Genomic DNA, 18,114 nt, shown 5'->3' with positions numbered 1-18,114 from the left:
AAGAGAGCAAGAGCTAACCAACACACAAGGCAGCAAACTACCAAAGAATCAAGGAATGAGTGATGTAATGAGAAGAGCCTTAGGAAGGTTGGGGGGGCGGGGGCGGGGGCGGGAAGAGGCTTATATAGCCTCAGGTGCTAGCCTCAAGGATTACCAATACAAAGGGACCCAAAGTCTTTGGATCAGATAGGAGATCAAATTATACCCCACAGCATTGTTAAAAACGAAACAAAACAAAAAAAGATCAATTAACCTACAGTTAGCAGAGTGTAAGTTTGTGATATCTACTGAAAAACAAAGATTAGAGAAAGAGACCTAGAGAGATCTGCTGTACACAAGCCCAAGGCTTTGAAGGAATAACAGCAGAAATGGTCAGAAGTTGAAATGTACCTCACTAAAATTTTAAACAAAAGTTTGGATGGGGGTGAATTAATACCAATATGTGTTACAACTTGTCATTTTAAATGTCTAGTTTTCAAAACATATTGAGAAATGCAAAAAAACCCCAGAAACATGGTGTAAGAAGCAATCATATAAACAAAAAATGGTCTAGATGACAAATTATAGACAAGAATTTTAAAGTATCCAATAAAAATATGCTTAAAAATTGAGGTAAAGGAAATCACTTAAAAATCAAAAGGAGATATGATGACAATGTCTCATGAACACAAATTATGTTTTAAAAGAAAACTGAGAAATTGAAAGAGTAATAATGTGAGGGAAAATCTACTAGAAAACCCAGCCAGAGGTAAGCTAAAATTTAAAAATGAAACTGCTTATATAGATAGATGAGCACAGATGATAAAATCTGAAGATCTGAGTGTAAAAGAAAAATGACAAGTCCCAGAGAAATGTGTGACACCATTCAGTCACCCAGCACTCACTGACCTAGCCACCAAAGTAGAACCTGCACAGTCAGCTTCCAGGCAGAACCCTAAGGAGCTGGGCTGCAGGCAGCCCCCCCAGCCCTGTGCTTGTACCTACCACTCTAGGTAAAGGTCAGACATCTATTTTCTTAGGTGCTCCACAAACCCAAGATCCATTCTGTCCTAGCCACAAGCCTATTACTAAAGGACCCAAGGATGAAATCCATTTCAGCAGATCTAGGGTCCAGGCCTACCTCCTGGTGAAAGACTGCCCCTTTAGAGTGAGGCTCCAAGACAACCAACTCAGATTCAAGCTTCACACCTGCTGCTACAGACTAAGAGTAAATTCTTGACCCATTGTCAGGAAAATCCCAGTGGACTCAAGCTCTAAGTCCATTCCACTGGATTCAGGCATCAGAACTCTCTCAGGACCAGGTTGTAGTCTGCAGACTAAGCTAAGGATACACTTCAGTATGCAGTCAGCTCCTACAGACCCATGCTAAACAAAGTGGGGTGGTGGGAGTGGGGGTTGTGGGGGTCAGGTGGGGTGTGTGTGTGTCTGTGTGCCTACTACTGCAGACCCAATCGAAAGGTCCACTCCAGAGGAACCAGACTTTAGGTCCATCCTCAGGGACCCAAGCTCCAGGCCTGCCTACCCAAAGTATTAGACAACACTGTCCAACAAGTCGAACAAGATGGCTCATAGATCATATCACATGGGTTTCCCATGAACTGATTGTGAAGGACTTTCTTGATAAAGCCAATCTGCAAAGACTAGTAAGTACTTACATCTTCAAATATACAACCACCAGTGCATAGCAATGAGAACAATTAGAAGCCATCCTAGCTACTCAGGGGGCTTAAATCTAAGGATTATGGTTCAAAGCCAGCCAGGACAGGAAAGTCTGTGAGACTCTTAACTCCAACTTATCTGTGGCTCAAGTGGTAGAGCCACTAGCCTTATACACAAAAGCTGAGGGCCACTGCCCAGGCCCTAAGTTCAAGACCCCAGGTCCAGCACAATTTTAAAAAAGAAAAACTAGAGAAACATGGCACAAAGAAACAAAAATAAGCCATTATAACCTGCCCTTAAGAAATGAAGATGTAGCCAGGCGCTGGTGGCTCACGCCTGTAATCCTAGCTACTCAGGAGGCTGAGATCTGAGGATCTCGGTTCAAGGCCAGCCCGGGCAGGAGAGACCATGAGACTCCTATCTCCAATAAACCACCAGAAAACCGGAACTGGCGCTGTAGCTCAAGTGGTAGAGCGCTCACCTTAAGCTGAAGAGCTGAGGGACAGCGCCCAGGTCCAGAGTTCAAGCCCCATGGCCGACCCCCCCCAAAAAAAAAAAAGAAATGAAGATGTATGGGGCTAGGATGGTGGCTCGGTGGTAAAGCGCTTGCCTTGCATGCCTGAGGCCCTGGGTTTGATTCCTCAGCACCACATAAGCAAAAAGAAAAAAGCCAGACGTGGCGCTGTGGCTCAAGTGGTAGAGCGCTAGCCTTGAGCTGAAGGACAGCACCCAGGCCCAGAGTTCAGGCCCCACGACCGGAACCCCTCCCCCCCCCAAAAAAAGAAATGAAGATGTATGAACTGCCTGACAAAGAATTTAAATTGTTTTAAGGAAATTCAGTGAATTAAAAGAGAATTAGAGAAACAATTTAATAAAACAAGGAAAATAACAATTTTCTTATGGTTTCAGTAGAAATTTTGGACATGAAAAATATAATAGAAAGAAAAATGATAGCATGTCACCATTCAAGCAAAAGACAGAATATTTGGCCTCAAAGAATTATTGGAAATGTACAGTTAGCAGGTGTGGTGGTAATGGGTACATGTGCTGGAGAGGCTTATGTATGCTCAGCTCCCTGAGTTCCAGGAATTGAAAACTAGTCTGAGCAATATAAAACCCCCCAACGAAACAACAACAACAAAGAAAGAATGAATGAATGAACAAAGGAAAAAAGAAAGAAAGGAAAAAAGAGAAAGAAAGGCTATACAGTTAGAGAAAGGGAAAAAAAAAAAGAGGAACCAAGGAAGTTTACAGGACATATGGGAAAACTTCAAAGGACTACATTTTCCAATTTTAAAACTTCAAGAAGGAAAAGAGAAAAAAATACCACAAAATAGATTTTAAATATAATAATACAGCTAGGTGCTGGTGGTTCATATCTGTAATCCTAGCTACTTAGGAGGCTGAGATCTTAGCCAGGTTCAAAGTCAGCCTGGGAAGGAAAGTCCCTGACTCTTCTCTCCATAAATTACCAAAAGAGCTGGAAATGGAACTGTGGCTTAAATGGTAAAGCACTGCTCTTGAGCAAAACAAGTTCAAGGTCAGTGCCCAGGCTCTGAGTTCAAGCCCCAGGATTGGCAATAACAACAACAGCTATGATGATGATGATAATAAAAATGAAACGTCCCAAATCTAGGAAAAAATAAGAACATTCAGGTACAACATTAAAGATCTTTAGTGTTAGATTCAACCCAAAGACATAATAAAATAGCAAAAATAAAAGACAGAGCATTCTGAACAAGAGAAAAGAATCATATCACATAACCCTGGCTCCAAGAAGGCTAACAGGGTTCTCCCCTTCCCCTGGAACCTTATCTTCCAGAAAAGACTGATGATATAATCAAAGGCTGAACAAAACAACAAGAAACAAAGCATATTTAATTAGCAAAGTTGTCTTTTAAAAATGAAGTTCTAAAGTTTTTCCAAACAAAAACTGACAATTTATAACTGACCAGAGATACTTTATAAGAATGCTAAAAGTGGGGATGGGAAGGTGGCTCAGCGGTAGAGCGCTTGCCTTGCATGCATGAGGCCCTGGGTTCAATTACTCAGCACCACATAAGCAAAAAGAAAAAAGCCGGAAGTGGCGCTGTGGCTCAAGTGGTAGAGTGCTAGCCTTGAGCTGAAGAGCTGAAGGACAGTGCCCAGGACCCAGAGTTCAGGCCCTATGACCAGACCGGAAAAAAAAAAAAAAAGAATGCTAAAAGTGTTAGGTCTGCCAGGAGAACAGCCCCTTCCTCTTCACTGGCCAGAAACCAGTAATCACCTGACTGTAAGATAGCAAAGGACCCCAGACTCTCAGGTCACTTCCTCATCAGCTGAGGTCATTTCCTGAACCACCCTGGTCAGACCTTCTTCAGACAATGAGAGGTTCCGCAGACTCTGAGATCACTTCTACATCTGCTGGGGTCCTGCCTCCAGCCTTTTCCTATACAATCCAGCTCAATGGGAGTCCCTGCCTCCCTCCCTTCCTCTCTCTTTCTCTTTCCCCCTCCCTCCTTTCTCTCTCACTCTCTCCTCCCCCCCTTCCTCTTACTCATTTCCTTTCCCTCTGTCTTCATGGGCCTCCATCTCTTTCAGGCCAGCAGTGTGCTCCCCCCCCACACACACACACAAAATCTTTTCTGCCTGAACCGTGTGGCAGGTTTCCTCCTTACAAAAAGGAGTTTTCAGGAAGGGGAAAAAATATGCTAAGTAACACAAAAACATACAAGCATAAGGCCCATCAATAAATGTATGTACATAGTCAGATACAAAATGTTCTACTATTATATATAATAATGGTGTGGAAATAGCACCTTCAATTTGAAGGTTAAATGACAACACTATTGATAATAGCTACCATATTTAGCTAAATGACATATAAGACAAAAACTATGCCAATACAAACAAACCAAGAGGAGGAGATCTTGAGTTTTTAATGCAGTTTATCTAACAGCTTAAACGTGTTGTTAAATGTTTGTGCAAGCTCAATGATAACCAAAATCGAAAAGAGATTTTAAAAACAACAATGAACGCCCACCACTAGAGACAGACACCTGATTACAAAGACAGAAGTACTATCTTGCACACTAATGGACATTACAATAAGTGAATAATTCAAGCACCAAAAGACAGCAAAAGCAAAGATCTGTAATAGAATAGTCAAAAATACCCAACTATGCTGCCTTCAAACATTCCTTCACCTTTAAGGAAATATTCCATGCAAATGAAAACCAAAAGAAAGAAGGGATTACACATATATTATATAAAACTGCCTTTTAGCCAGAGAAACTATAAAAAAAGAGGTTATATAATATTAAAGGGGGTCAAATCATCAAGATTTAGCTACTGAAATTACACATAGAACGTAGCAAACTTGTAAGAAAAAAGCATTAGAAAAAAGTCAATATCCTTTCATTACTAAAAACTCAACAAATTAGGTAAAGAATATACCTTAATACAATAAAGGCAATGAAAAGTTATGTTTTTTCTCTGAGATCAATAGCAAAACAATGATGCCCACTCTCAGCATTTCCTTACAAGAGGGTAAAATCATAGATGGAATAAGTAGGCAACAAAAAGAAGTAAACTGCACCTAGCAGGAAAAGAAGTAAAATTAACTGTTTGCTAATGACATAATCTTATATCTGAAAAACCGAAAAGGTACCACCAAAAAACTACTAGACTGATAAAACAAAGACAGCTACAGGATATAAAGTCAATGTGCAACATTCAATAATGTTTTCATATATTAAAAACATTTTCCAAGTTGGGCACCTGTGGCCATAAATCCCACTCAGGAGGCTGACCATTTGAGAATCATGGCTCAAAGGCAGCTCAGGCAGGAAATTTTATGACTCTTATTAACCACCAAAAAGCTGAAAGTAGAGCTGTGGCTCAAGTAGTAGAGTGCTAGCCTTGAGCAACAAAGCTCAAGGAGAGGTCAGGCCCTGAGTTCAAGCACCAGGACCAGCACAAAAATAAAACAACAGAAAAACACTTTCAATTTTTTTTTTTTTTTTTGAGACAGAGCCTTGTTAATATAGCCAATCCCCCTGCCTCTGTCTCCCAAGTGCAGGGATTACAAGACTGTACCACCATACCTGTCTCTCAATGTAAAAATAGGAAAAAAAAATCCTAAAGTTATTATAGAACACAGAAATCAATAAATAGCCAAAATCTATCTTATGCAAGAATAATAAAGCTGGAGCATCACATATTTCAAAATATATTACAAAGCTACTAATCAAAACATGATATTGGCATAAAAGCAGACAACTTGACCAATGGAACAGAAAAGAGTCCAAAAACAAATCCATTCACAGCCAGGTGCTGGTGGCTCATGCCTGTAATCCTAGCTACCCAGGAGGCAGAGATCTGAGGATTGAGGTTCAAGGCCAGCTCGGGCAGAAACATCCAAGAAACTCTTATCTCCAGTAAACCACTCAGAAAACTGGAAGTGGCGCTCTGGCTCAAGTGGTAGAGCACTAGCCTTGAGCTGAAGAGCTCAGGGATAGCACCCAGGCCCAGAGTTCAAGACCCAGGACCAACCAAAAAAAATCCATTCTCTTAAATATAAGTGATTTTCAAAAAGGTGTCAAGAATGAACAATGGGGAAAGGACAGTGTATCCAATAAGTAGCACTAGATAAACTGAATATCCATATATAGAAAATGAAATATCATCCATATTTCACACCATATACAAAAGTAAACACAAAATGGATTAAAGAGCTCAAGTTTTAAATCCAACAAGAGGAGAGAAGTTGAAAATATTGGCTTGGGAGATTATTTTTTACATATTACTCTACAAGTATAAGCAACAAAAGCAAAAATAGATAAATGTGATTATAACAAACTAAAAAGCTTTTGAAAAGCCCAGGAAACAATCAAAGAGAAAAGAAAATTACACAAAGGAAGACAATATTCACAAGCCATACATCTCATGAGGGATTAATATCAAAAAACATAGGAGCTCAAACAAATCAATGGTAAGAAAACAAATTAAAACATGCCCAAAGGGCTTGAACTAGCAGTTTTTCAAAAGAAGGAATGGCCAGCAGGTACATGGTGAGAAAAAAGGTTTTATATCATTAGTTATTCAGAAACTCAAAGCAATGATAGGACATAGGGCTGGGTATGTGGCTTAATGGTAAAGAACTTGCCTAGCATGCATGAAGTACTGGGTTTGATTCCTCAGTGTCACATAAACAGAAAGAGCCAGAAATGGTGCTGGGCTCATGTGGTAAAGTGCTAAAGTTCAGCATCAGTGCCCAAGCCCTGAGTTCAAGCCCCAGGACTACAAAAAAAAAAAAAAAATCTAGGACATAAAACCTGATACCTGTTAGGATGACTATTATCAAAACACCAAAAGAAAACTTAATGAGAGCATTGAAAAGGAATCCTCTTGGTAAGAATGTACATTAGGACAGAGGTTATGGAAAATGGTAGAGCTTTTCAACAAAGAATGAAACTATCACAAGGGGATTCAGCAATTTCACTAGTGTGGATATTTGCAAAGGAAGTAAAATTGATATGTTGAAGAGATTGCGCACTCTCATGTTCATTACACTATTCACTATAGACATGTTACAGAATCATGTATCCATCGGCCATCAATAAAACAAAACGTTGGTCAGCTTTAAAACAAAAAGAAATTCTGTTACTTGCAAATGCATGAGTGAACTTGAAAGACCTTATACTAAGTGAAATAAGCCAAGAGCCAAAAAAGACCAATATTTCATATCACTTATATTTAGAATCTAACCAATTATAATAGTGGTTACCAGAGAGGAGGTATGGAAGGGAAAGAAGCAACTGGAGATATTGTTCAAAAAGAAATTTCAGGTTGAATGCCAGCTGCACTCCTAGTACTTGAGAGGATGAGGCAGGACCCTCATGGTCTGAGGCCAGCCTGCCCAGGCAGATGCTTGTGAGTCTCCACCTCAATGAAAGAAATTGAATGCCATGGCACTCAACTGTTATCCTAGCTACATGGAAGGCTGAGATCAGGATGACTGAGCTCCAGACTAAACTGGAAAGAAAAGTCCATGAGACTCCATTTCAATGGAAGAAAGTGGGTACGGTGATCTGCCATCTCAGCTAAGAAGATGACAATCCAGGCACATGCTTAGGCTGGAAATGAGACACTATCTCCAAAACAACCAGTATTAAAAATGGGTGAAGGCATGGCTCAACTGGTAGAGCACCTGCCTACCAACCACAAGCCCCCAAGTTCAAATCCCAGTACTACTAAAAGAAATATAAGCTGGGCGTCTGTGGCTCATGCCTGTAATCCTAGCTACTCAGGAGGATGAGATTGAGGATCGAGGTTCAAAGCCAGCCCAGGCAAGAAAGTCCTTGAGACTCTTAACCCTAATAAACCACTAGAAAACCAAAAGTGGCCCTGTGGCTCAAGCGGAAGAGCGCAGGGACAGCACCCAAGCCCAGAGTTCAAGCCCCATGACCGACAAAAAAAAGAAAAAAAGAAATATATATACAGTCAGCTAGACAAAAAGGGTGAAGTGTTTGAGATCTATTATACAGATGAATGAAGCTAGTAATGATGTACATCATGTTTCAAAATTACTGAGTGTGAATTTCAAATGTTTTATCACACAAAACAAATGGCGGATGTTAATTAGCTTGTTTTGATCACTCTGCATGTATATTTAAGCCAAAACATTCCACATGAATACATGCTATTAACTTTCCAATTAAAAATAAAACACAAAACAAAATTTAGACCAAGATGGTGATGGGGCAGTAGGGAAACGCCACAGCTCTCCCCAACCAAAAAGAGTTCGAGTTCCAACGCTTAATCTCCCCAAGAGATCGACAACAACAAAAAGAACACTCAGAGAAAAACAGGAGGTAGAAAATAACAAAAAAGAGAGAGAAAGGAATTTCAGAACAGAGGAAGAGCGAAGACCCCTCCTCCAACCTTCACTGGCCGGCCAAGCCAAGGCCAGCCGGCCCGGCGGGGGCTGCCGGAGCCCCAGAGACACAGGGGGCCGCCTGCAGATCACCAGGTACCGGATTGCAGAACAGCGGATCGCCAGGAACAGAGAAACCTACCAGCCAGGAGTCTCCACGAAGATCCCACCCCCACCCCTCACTCTCCATCCCAGCAGAGAGGCTCCATCCCACCAAAGCCTCCCAGCACCAGCAGTGCGACAAAGGGAGCTGTCTGCAGACAACCCGAGCAGAAGCCCCCTGAGGTACCGGTGTCAGACCCGCTGAATGCGACGATCTGACAGGGGCCGCCGGGGTCCCAGAGACACAGGGGGCTGCCTGCAGACCACCCGCGCAGAAGCCGCCTGAGGGGCCGGTGTCAGACCCACTGAACCCAACGACACGGCGGGGGCCGCCAGGGTCCCAGAGGCACAGGGGGCTGCCTGCAGATAACCTGCACAGAAGCCACCTGAGGCACCGGTGTCAGACCTGCCGATCGCGACGACCCGGCGGGGGCCGCCGGAGTCCCAGTGGCACAGGGGGCTGCCTGCAGATCACCCGCACTGAAGCCACTTGAGCGGGGACACTGTGGACTCGACAGCTTCGACAGAGGCAGAGACAGAAGAGAATCACACAGAGCCACCACCGCCCAGCCCAGCCCACAACCACCCCAACTGAACTCGGATTGCAACAGCAACTGACGACCTACACCACACAGAAACAACTAGCTCCAGGGTGAGTACCCCACAGGGGACAGTGTATCCCTCAAGGGAGACCAGAGCTGGAGGGAATCCCCAGACCCTGACCCAGACTCCCTACCACAACACCCAGGACACAGGACCCACTAAAACTGGGAACTGTTTGAGAGGTCCACCAGCCCGTGGAGCATACTCCGCTAGAGCAAGAGCGCCCCTGGAAGGGAGCTTAAATGCCCAAGCCAGGAACAGCGCCCCTGGGTCAAGACAACCAACAATAGAAGAAATCTGAACTGTGTACCCCAGGCTGCATAACCTAGGTGGTATACACAGCAGCACAGGCCCAACCGGCGCGCTCCAGGCGGGGGCCGGAACCAGGCCTGGGGATCCTGTGCCTGAACAACACAACCAACTCCTCCCAACTGAAGTCAAAAGCTGAGCATACGCCTCAGCAGAGGGGAGAAAAACAGGGAACTGCACCCTCTGGGAAGCACACCTGTGACAATAAAAGACCTGGAGGATCAGGACAAGAGAAGCCCAAACCCCACCAAAACCCCACCCATATACTCTAGCCTGGGAATTGGGCAACACAGGCCGCCAGCACCTGATAGTAGGCAGGAGCTCAGGCTGATAAGGCGGCTCAGCAGTAGATGATAGTCCTGGATGCATGAGGCCCTGGATCTGATTCCTCAGCATCACAAAAGCAAAAAGGGCCAGAAGTGGTGCTGTGGCTCAAATGGTAGGGTGCCAGCCTTGAGCTGAAGAGCTGAGGGACAGCACCCAAACCTAGAGTTCAAGCCCACAACCAGCCCAAAACAAACAAAAAAACATCAGGAGCCCATAGCAGACTCCAGCATCTGGGAGAGTGCATCCAGAGCATCTGATCTTGCCAAGAGCACCCGTAGGAGCAAACACAAGCAGTCTAGACTGCTCAACCCTTCCAAAGGCGGGAATTGCCAGCGATCTACAGCAGAGAGCCAAGAATCCTAAGTAGGTCAGACCAGCAGCTGGAGGTAGGCTCCCAACAGAACCCAGATCAGGCACAGACTCTCTCTACCAGTACAGAATCAGCAACCAAGCACAGACAGACACTACAAAACAAAATTGAAGATTAGTCTCCTGAACCCCCATGCGAAAATCACAGAAAAATTACAAGGTTTACCACCACCCAGGATAGCAAGCTATCCTCAATAGCCAGCAGCCACGCAGGGGAGAGCCCCAGTGGGAACAAAGCAGGAATGGAAGACAAAAGCTACATCCAAAGGTTGCTGGAGGCAATGACTCAAGAAGAGCACAAGGATGAACTATCAAAAGAGATACAGGATATCAAACAAGAGACGCATGCAAAAATAGAAGCTGCACAAACCTCAGTAAGAAGTGAGATAAATGCCAAATTAGAGGTAATACATATTGATCTCACCTCTTAATGGGAACCAACATCGAATCCATAAAGAAATCCATTTCCTCCATGCAAACCACAATAGAAGCCACAGTCAACAGAGTGAACGAAATGGAAGGTAGAGTGTCAGATACAGAAGACAGAATACACCAACTGGACCAAAAGTGACAGATATGGAAAAATCACTCAAATTAAGCCAAAGGGAAATTCAAGAGCAAGCAGATAATGCCAAGAAATTTAGCCTTCATATAATTGGAGTGGACGAAGGTGAGGAATTTCAGAGCAAGGGAATGCAACACCTATTCAACAAGATAATCGGTGAAAATTTTCCCCACCTCAAAAAAGAACATCTTACCTACATAACAGAAGCATATAGAGAACACCCAACAAGCAAGATCCCAGGACAAACACTTCTAGACACATTATAGTAAAAATGAAAGATCTGAATAATAAGGAAACAATCCTGCATGCAGCGAAAATGAAGGAGCTATACTGCAATGGAAAAAAAATTAGACTCACTGCAGATCTCTCTACACAAACAATGAACCAAGAAAGGCCTGGGAAAGCACCATATGAGCCCTGAGAGCAAATAACTGCCAACCCAGACTGATATACCCGGCAAAGCTAGCATTCACATTCGATGGAGAACTGAAAATTTTTAATAGCAAAGAAAAACTAAATAAATACATAAACATTAAGCCAGCATTACAAAGAATTCTAAGAGGGGGGGACACAACCTGAAGAAAGCAACCAGGAACTGGGACCTGCCCCAGACAGGCATTAATCAAAGTCTAACTTAGCAAGCACAGGAGGAAAGGAAAGAAGAAAAACTTAGGAAAACGGAATGACAGGGACAACAATACATCTCTCTATACTTTCTCTTAATATTAATGGGCTTAATTTGCCAATGAAAACGAACTGCAGACTGGATCAGAAAACAAGACCCATCCATCTGTTGCCTTCAGGAGACCCAACCTCTCAGCCAAACATACAAACAAATTCAGAGTAAAGGGTTGGAAAAGGATCTACCAATCAAATGCCCCCAATAAGAAAGCAGGTGTAGCTATCCTGATAGCTGACAAAATAAACTTTTCATTAAAATCAGTACAGAAAGACAAGGACGACACTACATATTAATAAAGGGAACAATCCAAGAGGAGGATATAACCATCATCAACTTATATGCCCCAAATATTGGTGCACCCAGATATGTTAAACAAATGCTCTCAAACTTACAGAATAAAATAGATCCCAATACAATAATACTAGGAGACTTTAACACGCCACTCTCACCAAAGGACAGGTCTACCAACCAGAGGATTGGCAAAGAAGCTACCGAATTAAGTGAGGCCATACTTCAAGCGGAATTAACTGACATCTACCGAGTATTTCACCCTAAAACAACACAGTACACATTCTTCTCAGCAGCTCATGGAACTTTCTCCAAAATAGACCATATCATAGTTCATGCAAGGAACTTAAGCAAATACAAAGGGATCGACATAATCCCCTGTATCCTATCTGACCACAGTGGAATCAAGCTAGTTCTCAATAACAAAGCATACCGCAGAAATGTCTCTAATACATGGAAATTGAACAGCACTCTCCTTAGCAATGCCTGGGTAACGGAAGAGATCAGAGAAGAAATAAAACATTTCCTACAACTCAATGAAAATGAAAATACCTCACAAAGAAACTTTTGGGACACAGCAAAAGCAGTCCTGAGGGGCAAATTTTTTGCCCTCAGTGCCTACATCAAGAGAATGGAGACCGGCCAAGTAAATAATCTCATGTTGCAATTAAAACAGTTAGAAAAACAAAAAATGGAACCTAAAGTTACTAGATGAAGCCAGATAACCAAATTAAGAGCAGAGATTAACCAATTAAAAAATCAGAAAATTATAGCCAAAATAAACCAAACAAAAAGCTGGTTCTTTGAAAAAATAAACAAAATTGATGGCCCGTTGGCAAGACTAATTAAAAAAAGAAGAGAGGAAATCCATATTAACAGGATTAGGGATGCCACAGGAAACATCACAACACGTACCCAAGATATCCAAACAATTCTAACGGACTACTTTCAAAAGTTATACTCTCTAAAGGAAGAAAACCTGGCAGAAATGGATGCATTTTTAGAGAAATACAAGTTGCCCAAACTGAGCAAAGAAGAAGTAAACCAATTAAATAAGCCAATATCCTACAACGAGATACAGGAAGCTATCAAAAGTCTTCCAACAAAAAAAAGCCCAGGACCAGATGGATTCATAGCAGAATTCTGTAAGACCTTTAAAGAAGAACTAATACCCATACTCCTCAAGCTCTTCAGAGAAACAGAGAAGGAGGGAGCTATCCCAAACTCATTCTATGAAGCCAATATCACACTCATCCCCAAACCAGGCAAAGACCCAACCAAAAAGGAGAATTACAGGCCAATTTCCTTGATGAACACAGATGCAAAGATCCTTAACAAGATTCTAGATAACAGAATCCAGAAACACATAAAAAAATCATACACAATGACCAGGTAAAGTTTAACATACGTAAGTCAATAAATGTAACCCAACACATCAACAGAGCCAAGGTGAAGAATCACATGATTTTCAGGTGGACCTGTTGCAACAATGAGAAGTACAAAATGTCATGTCAAAAAGGAGCTTTACAATGTCGGTGTGGGGGGGGAGGGGGGGAAGGATTGGGTGGGGGGGAGGGGGGAGGCTGGGAAGGGAGGTGAAGGGTAAACAAAGGAGGAGGCTGCAATGCTTGGTAAGAAATGTATGCATTATCCTGCCCAAGTAATTGTAACCCCTCTGTACAGTATGTTCTCAAATAAAATAAAATTAAATTAAAAAAAAAAAAAAAAGAATCACATGATTACCGCCACAGATGCAGAAAAGGTCTTTGATAAAATTCAACATTCATTCATGCTAAAAGCTCTGGAGAAAATAGGAATAGGAGGAACATTTCTAAAAACAATAAAAGCCATTTATGACAGACCAATAGCCAATATTATACTTAATGGGGAAAAGCTACAACCAACTCTCCTAAAATCAGGAACAAGGCAAGGATGCCCACTGTCTTCACTCCTCTTCAATATAGTCCTGGAACCCTTAGCCAGGGCAATAAGACAAGAAAAAGACATTAAAGGGATCCGCATAGGGAAAGAAGAAGTTAAACTATCCCTTTTTGCAGACAATATGATACTATATCTTCACAATCCCCAAAACTCCATCCCCAAACTCTTAGAAATCATATATCACTTCGGCAAAGTAGCAGGATACAAAATAAACCCACAAAAATCAGTTGCCTTCCTGTACACTGACAATGTACAAGAAGAGAGGGAAATAAAGGAAGCAACCCCATTCACAATAACCTCCCAAAAAATATTTAGGAATTAACCTAACCAAAGATGTAAAAGAACTATTTAATGAAAACTATAAAAAGTTAAAGAAAGAAATTGCAGAAGACACTAGGAAATGGAAAGACCTCCCATGCTCTTGGATAGGCCGACTTAATATAGTAAAGATGGTAATACTTCCAAAATTAATATACAAATTTAATGCAATTCCTATTAAAATACCAATGACGTACATCACTGAAATACAGAAAACAGTCCAAAAATTCATATGGAACAACAAAAGACCTAGAATAGCCAAAACAATTCTAGGGGATAAAGACAATATGGGAGGGCTCTCCATGCCGAACTTCAAACTCTACTACAGAGCTATAATAACAAAGACAGCATGGTACTGGCACAAAAACAGACCCGAAGACCAATGGAACAAAATAGAAGATCCAGAAATAAATCCACAGACCTACAGCTAGCTGATATTCGACAAAGGAGCCAAAGACATACAATGGAAGAAACACAGCCTCTTCAACCACTGGTGCTGGGAAAACTGGGTGCCCACATGCAGAAAACTAAAAGTGGACCCCAGCCTATCACCATGTACCAACATCAACTCAAAATGGATTAAAGACCTTAACATTAAACCTGATCTCTGAGACTATTGCAGGACAGAGTAGGAGAGACACTTGGACTAATAGGCACAGGAAGGAACTTCCTGAACAGAGTCCCAGGGTCACAACAAATTGGAGAGAGACTCGACAAATGGGACTACCTTAAAATAAAAAGCTTCTGCACAGCTAAATCTATTGCAACCAAGCTAGAAAGACAACCAACTAATTGGGAAAAAATATTTACCAGCAATATATCAGACAAGGGTTAACATCCTGTATATGCAGGGATCTCAAGAAACTAATCCCTCCCAAACCTAACAAATCAATTACTAAATGGGCAAGGGAACTAAAGAGGGACTTCTCAGATGAATAAAAATGGCAAAGAAACACATGAGGAAATGTTCATCATCCCTGGTGGTGAAGGAAATGCAAATAAAGACAACCCTGAGATACCACCTTACCCCAGTCAGAATGTCCCACATCCACAAATCAGCAAACGACAAATGCTGGAGGGGATGTGGAGAAAGAGGAACCCTATTACACTGCTGGTGGGAATGTACACTTATACAACCACTTTGGAAAGCAGTCTGGAGGGTCCTTAGAAAGCTAAAGATTGACCTCCCTTATGACCCAGTCATACCACTTCTAGGCATCTACCCTGAACAACAGGAACCAATATACAAGGACACGTGCACCTCCGTGTTTATTGCAGCACTGTTCACAATAGCTAGGATATGGAAACAACCCAGATGCCCCACCACAGATGAATGGATCCAAAAATTGTGGTATCTATACACAATGGAATATTATGCAGCCATTAGAAATGACAAAATAATGGCATTTGCAGGGAAATGGATGGAGCTAGAAGGAATCATGTTGAGCGAGGTAAGCCAAGAGCAAAGAGATAAATGGTACATGGTCTCCCTGATAAGTTGATGCTAAATCCAAAATATTAGGTGAAATGACAAAACAGGACTCAAGAAACAAAGAACTCCCACTCATCCGGTCGAACCACTACTAAATATCCCCATGCTGCTGATCACATGTATGGTGTATATGTGTACACTGTTATATGTTATAGACTGTGATAGACAATTTGCTCCAGGAAAGTTAGAATGAACTTGTGACTTTAAATGAGCATCATTATTCCACAATACTGTGAAATTCGGGAAATTATGTAATCACTTAATCACAATAAAAAAAAAAAAAAAAAAAAGAACCTCGGGGAAGGTAGGGAAGGAAGGGATGGTAGGAGGAAAACAATGGAGGGGGTAACAATGCTCAATAGGAAGTGTACTCATTACTTTACTCATGTAACTGTAACCCTCTGTATAGTATCTTTACAATAAAAAATAAACAAAAAAACAAAATTTAACTCACCTGATGGATCCTCAGTCATATCAAGTTTAAGTGCCTTTGTTCCATCAAAACAAAATGCCTTGATGGAATTCAGTCCTAACAATAAAGCATTCTGTTTTATTTTTTCTACTTTATTGGATATTTTATCCAGGGCTATTACTTCTCCCTAAAAAGAAAAAGAAAGTATAAATCCAAAACAGTCACAAACAACTAAAAAAAAAAAAAACCTTAAAAATTAGAATCTCTACTTTCCTCCTAGTCCTACTTCTAAAGCTAAATTTAATAAACACGTGTGTATTGTGTTGTCTAGGAGCATACAGCACTACAAAGACAACCAAACAAAAATTCAATTTATGCCAAATACTTGAATCTTTCATAAAAAATGCACTCTTGTCAATTGATCTTACAGCTAGCTATGTTTACTAGCATATATTAACTGTACAAAAAGGTTAGAAGTACTTTGAAAATACTGGCCTCCTGTCATTTTCTCATTCCTCCCCCCACCTTTTTTTTTTAAACAATTTTAATTGGTTCCATTACTCTTCATATTTTTTAACAATATTAATGGGTTTCATTATTCTATTTTCATTATTCTATTCTATATGAACATAACGTAGTTCATTTATCTTCATCTCCGCAATCACCCTCTCTTTCCACATTTCTCCCTCTGCATGGTTCACTCTCTGCAAGATATTCACAGTCATATCTATGAAGAACCTTTGTAATGGTAGCTCCTTAATTTTAGCCAACACTAATGAAAACTGAAAATAGAGTTCTCAATCTTCTCAAGGAATTTAAAAGCATCCATTGAAGGTAAACATTAAGAATCACCTATTTGAGCCAGGAACTGGTGGCTCATACCTGTAATGCTAGCTACCCATGAGTCTGAGATCTGAGGACTGTGAGTCAAAGGCAGCCTTGGCAGAAAAGTCTATGAGATTATTATCTCTAATTAATCACCAAAAAGAAGTAGAGCTGTGGCTGATCTCGTAGAGCCTTGAGCAAAAAAAGCCCAGGGACAGAGCACAGATCTTGAGTTCAAGCCCTAAAACCAGAAAAAAAAAAAATCACCAATCTGATGTGACCTAATCATCTCTGCAAGAGCATTAATTCTATTCTATAACTAAAGTACCTTTAGTTGGAAGTGAACACTATTTGTAAAACTGATCATTTTGATATTTTCAATTTATTCATATAAAATTCAAGTAATATCATGGTGATATTTAATGCCAGAAAAAGATCCCTGTGGATCGTTCTTCACTGCATGCACACTTCCTTCACACTGCCATGCAAACTAAGGCTCACTGCACTTGTTGCCATCAGGATGACAGTAAATTTACCACAAAGACATTAAAATCACTTGAATACTTGGTGATTTGCTTGTTTTTCCTTTCTGCCATTACTATTCATCAATGACTGACTTTTCTGGGTTTAACTCAGGACCTATGGGGAAAAGAGAAAGGCAGCACATCCTAGCTGTCTCAGCTAAGGTCACTTTAAATAACTGAAAACCAGTCAAACCCATTGAGTAAGACCACTCAAACTTTCCAGAACCATCCTGCTAAACTGCAGGTGACCAGATACATGAGCCAGGCTAATAGAAATTAAGTGAATGCCACAAACCCCTGAGCCTAATAAAGCTGTTTGCACCTGAGTCTTGCATTTCTTTCATAACATTACAAAACAAAGTATAAAGGGCTATACTGGTAATATTCAGACTCTCTTCAGAAAGACCTTTTTTACTACAGCAAATAAAGTATCTAGACGTGTGACTCAATACAGGACCCCGGCTTACTATGAACAAGGTCTTGCATTCAACCCCACCACCTTAAAATAAAACATTTAAGTCAGGTACCAGAGGTTCTCACAACTTTAATCCTAGCTGCTCAGGAGGCTGATATCTAGAGAATCAACATTTGAGGCCAACAGACCAGGCAAAATAATTCTCAACACTCATTTTTTTTTCAATTAACCAGCAGAAATATGGCTGGAGGTATAGCTCAGAGACAGAACACTAGCCAAATAAACACAAGGCATGAGTTCAAACCTCAGTAATGTGAACAAAACAACAAAAAAAAACACCACCACCTATTTTTATGTATATAAATTT

General features: G+C 41.2%; 1 protein-coding gene across 3 annotated transcripts in view; it reads right to left on the bottom strand.

The window, feature by feature from the left end:
• The window catches only part of Nsun6 (NOP2/Sun RNA methyltransferase 6), a 51,654-nt gene that overhangs the window by 10,533 nt on the left and 23,007 nt on the right, over positions 1 to 18,114 (bottom strand). For all 3 annotated transcript variants that reach the window (XM_042686035.1, XM_042686033.1, XM_042686034.1), the window contains one exon: positions 16,026 to 16,170. In XM_042686035.1, the coding sequence (XP_042541969.1) occupies positions 16,026 to 16,170 (145 nt within the window). The remainder of the gene's footprint in view (positions 1 to 16,025; positions 16,171 to 18,114) is intronic.

Source organism: Dipodomys spectabilis, unplaced genomic scaffold, assembly GCF_019054845.1.
Source record: "Dipodomys spectabilis isolate Male_0828 unplaced genomic scaffold, ASM1905484v1 ptg000096l, whole genome shotgun sequence".
NCBI classification, from domain to species: domain Eukaryota; kingdom Metazoa; phylum Chordata; class Mammalia; order Rodentia; family Heteromyidae; genus Dipodomys; species Dipodomys spectabilis.
Note: the sequence above shows the minus strand (reverse complement) of the source record. Positions and strands in the feature narration are given on the sequence as shown.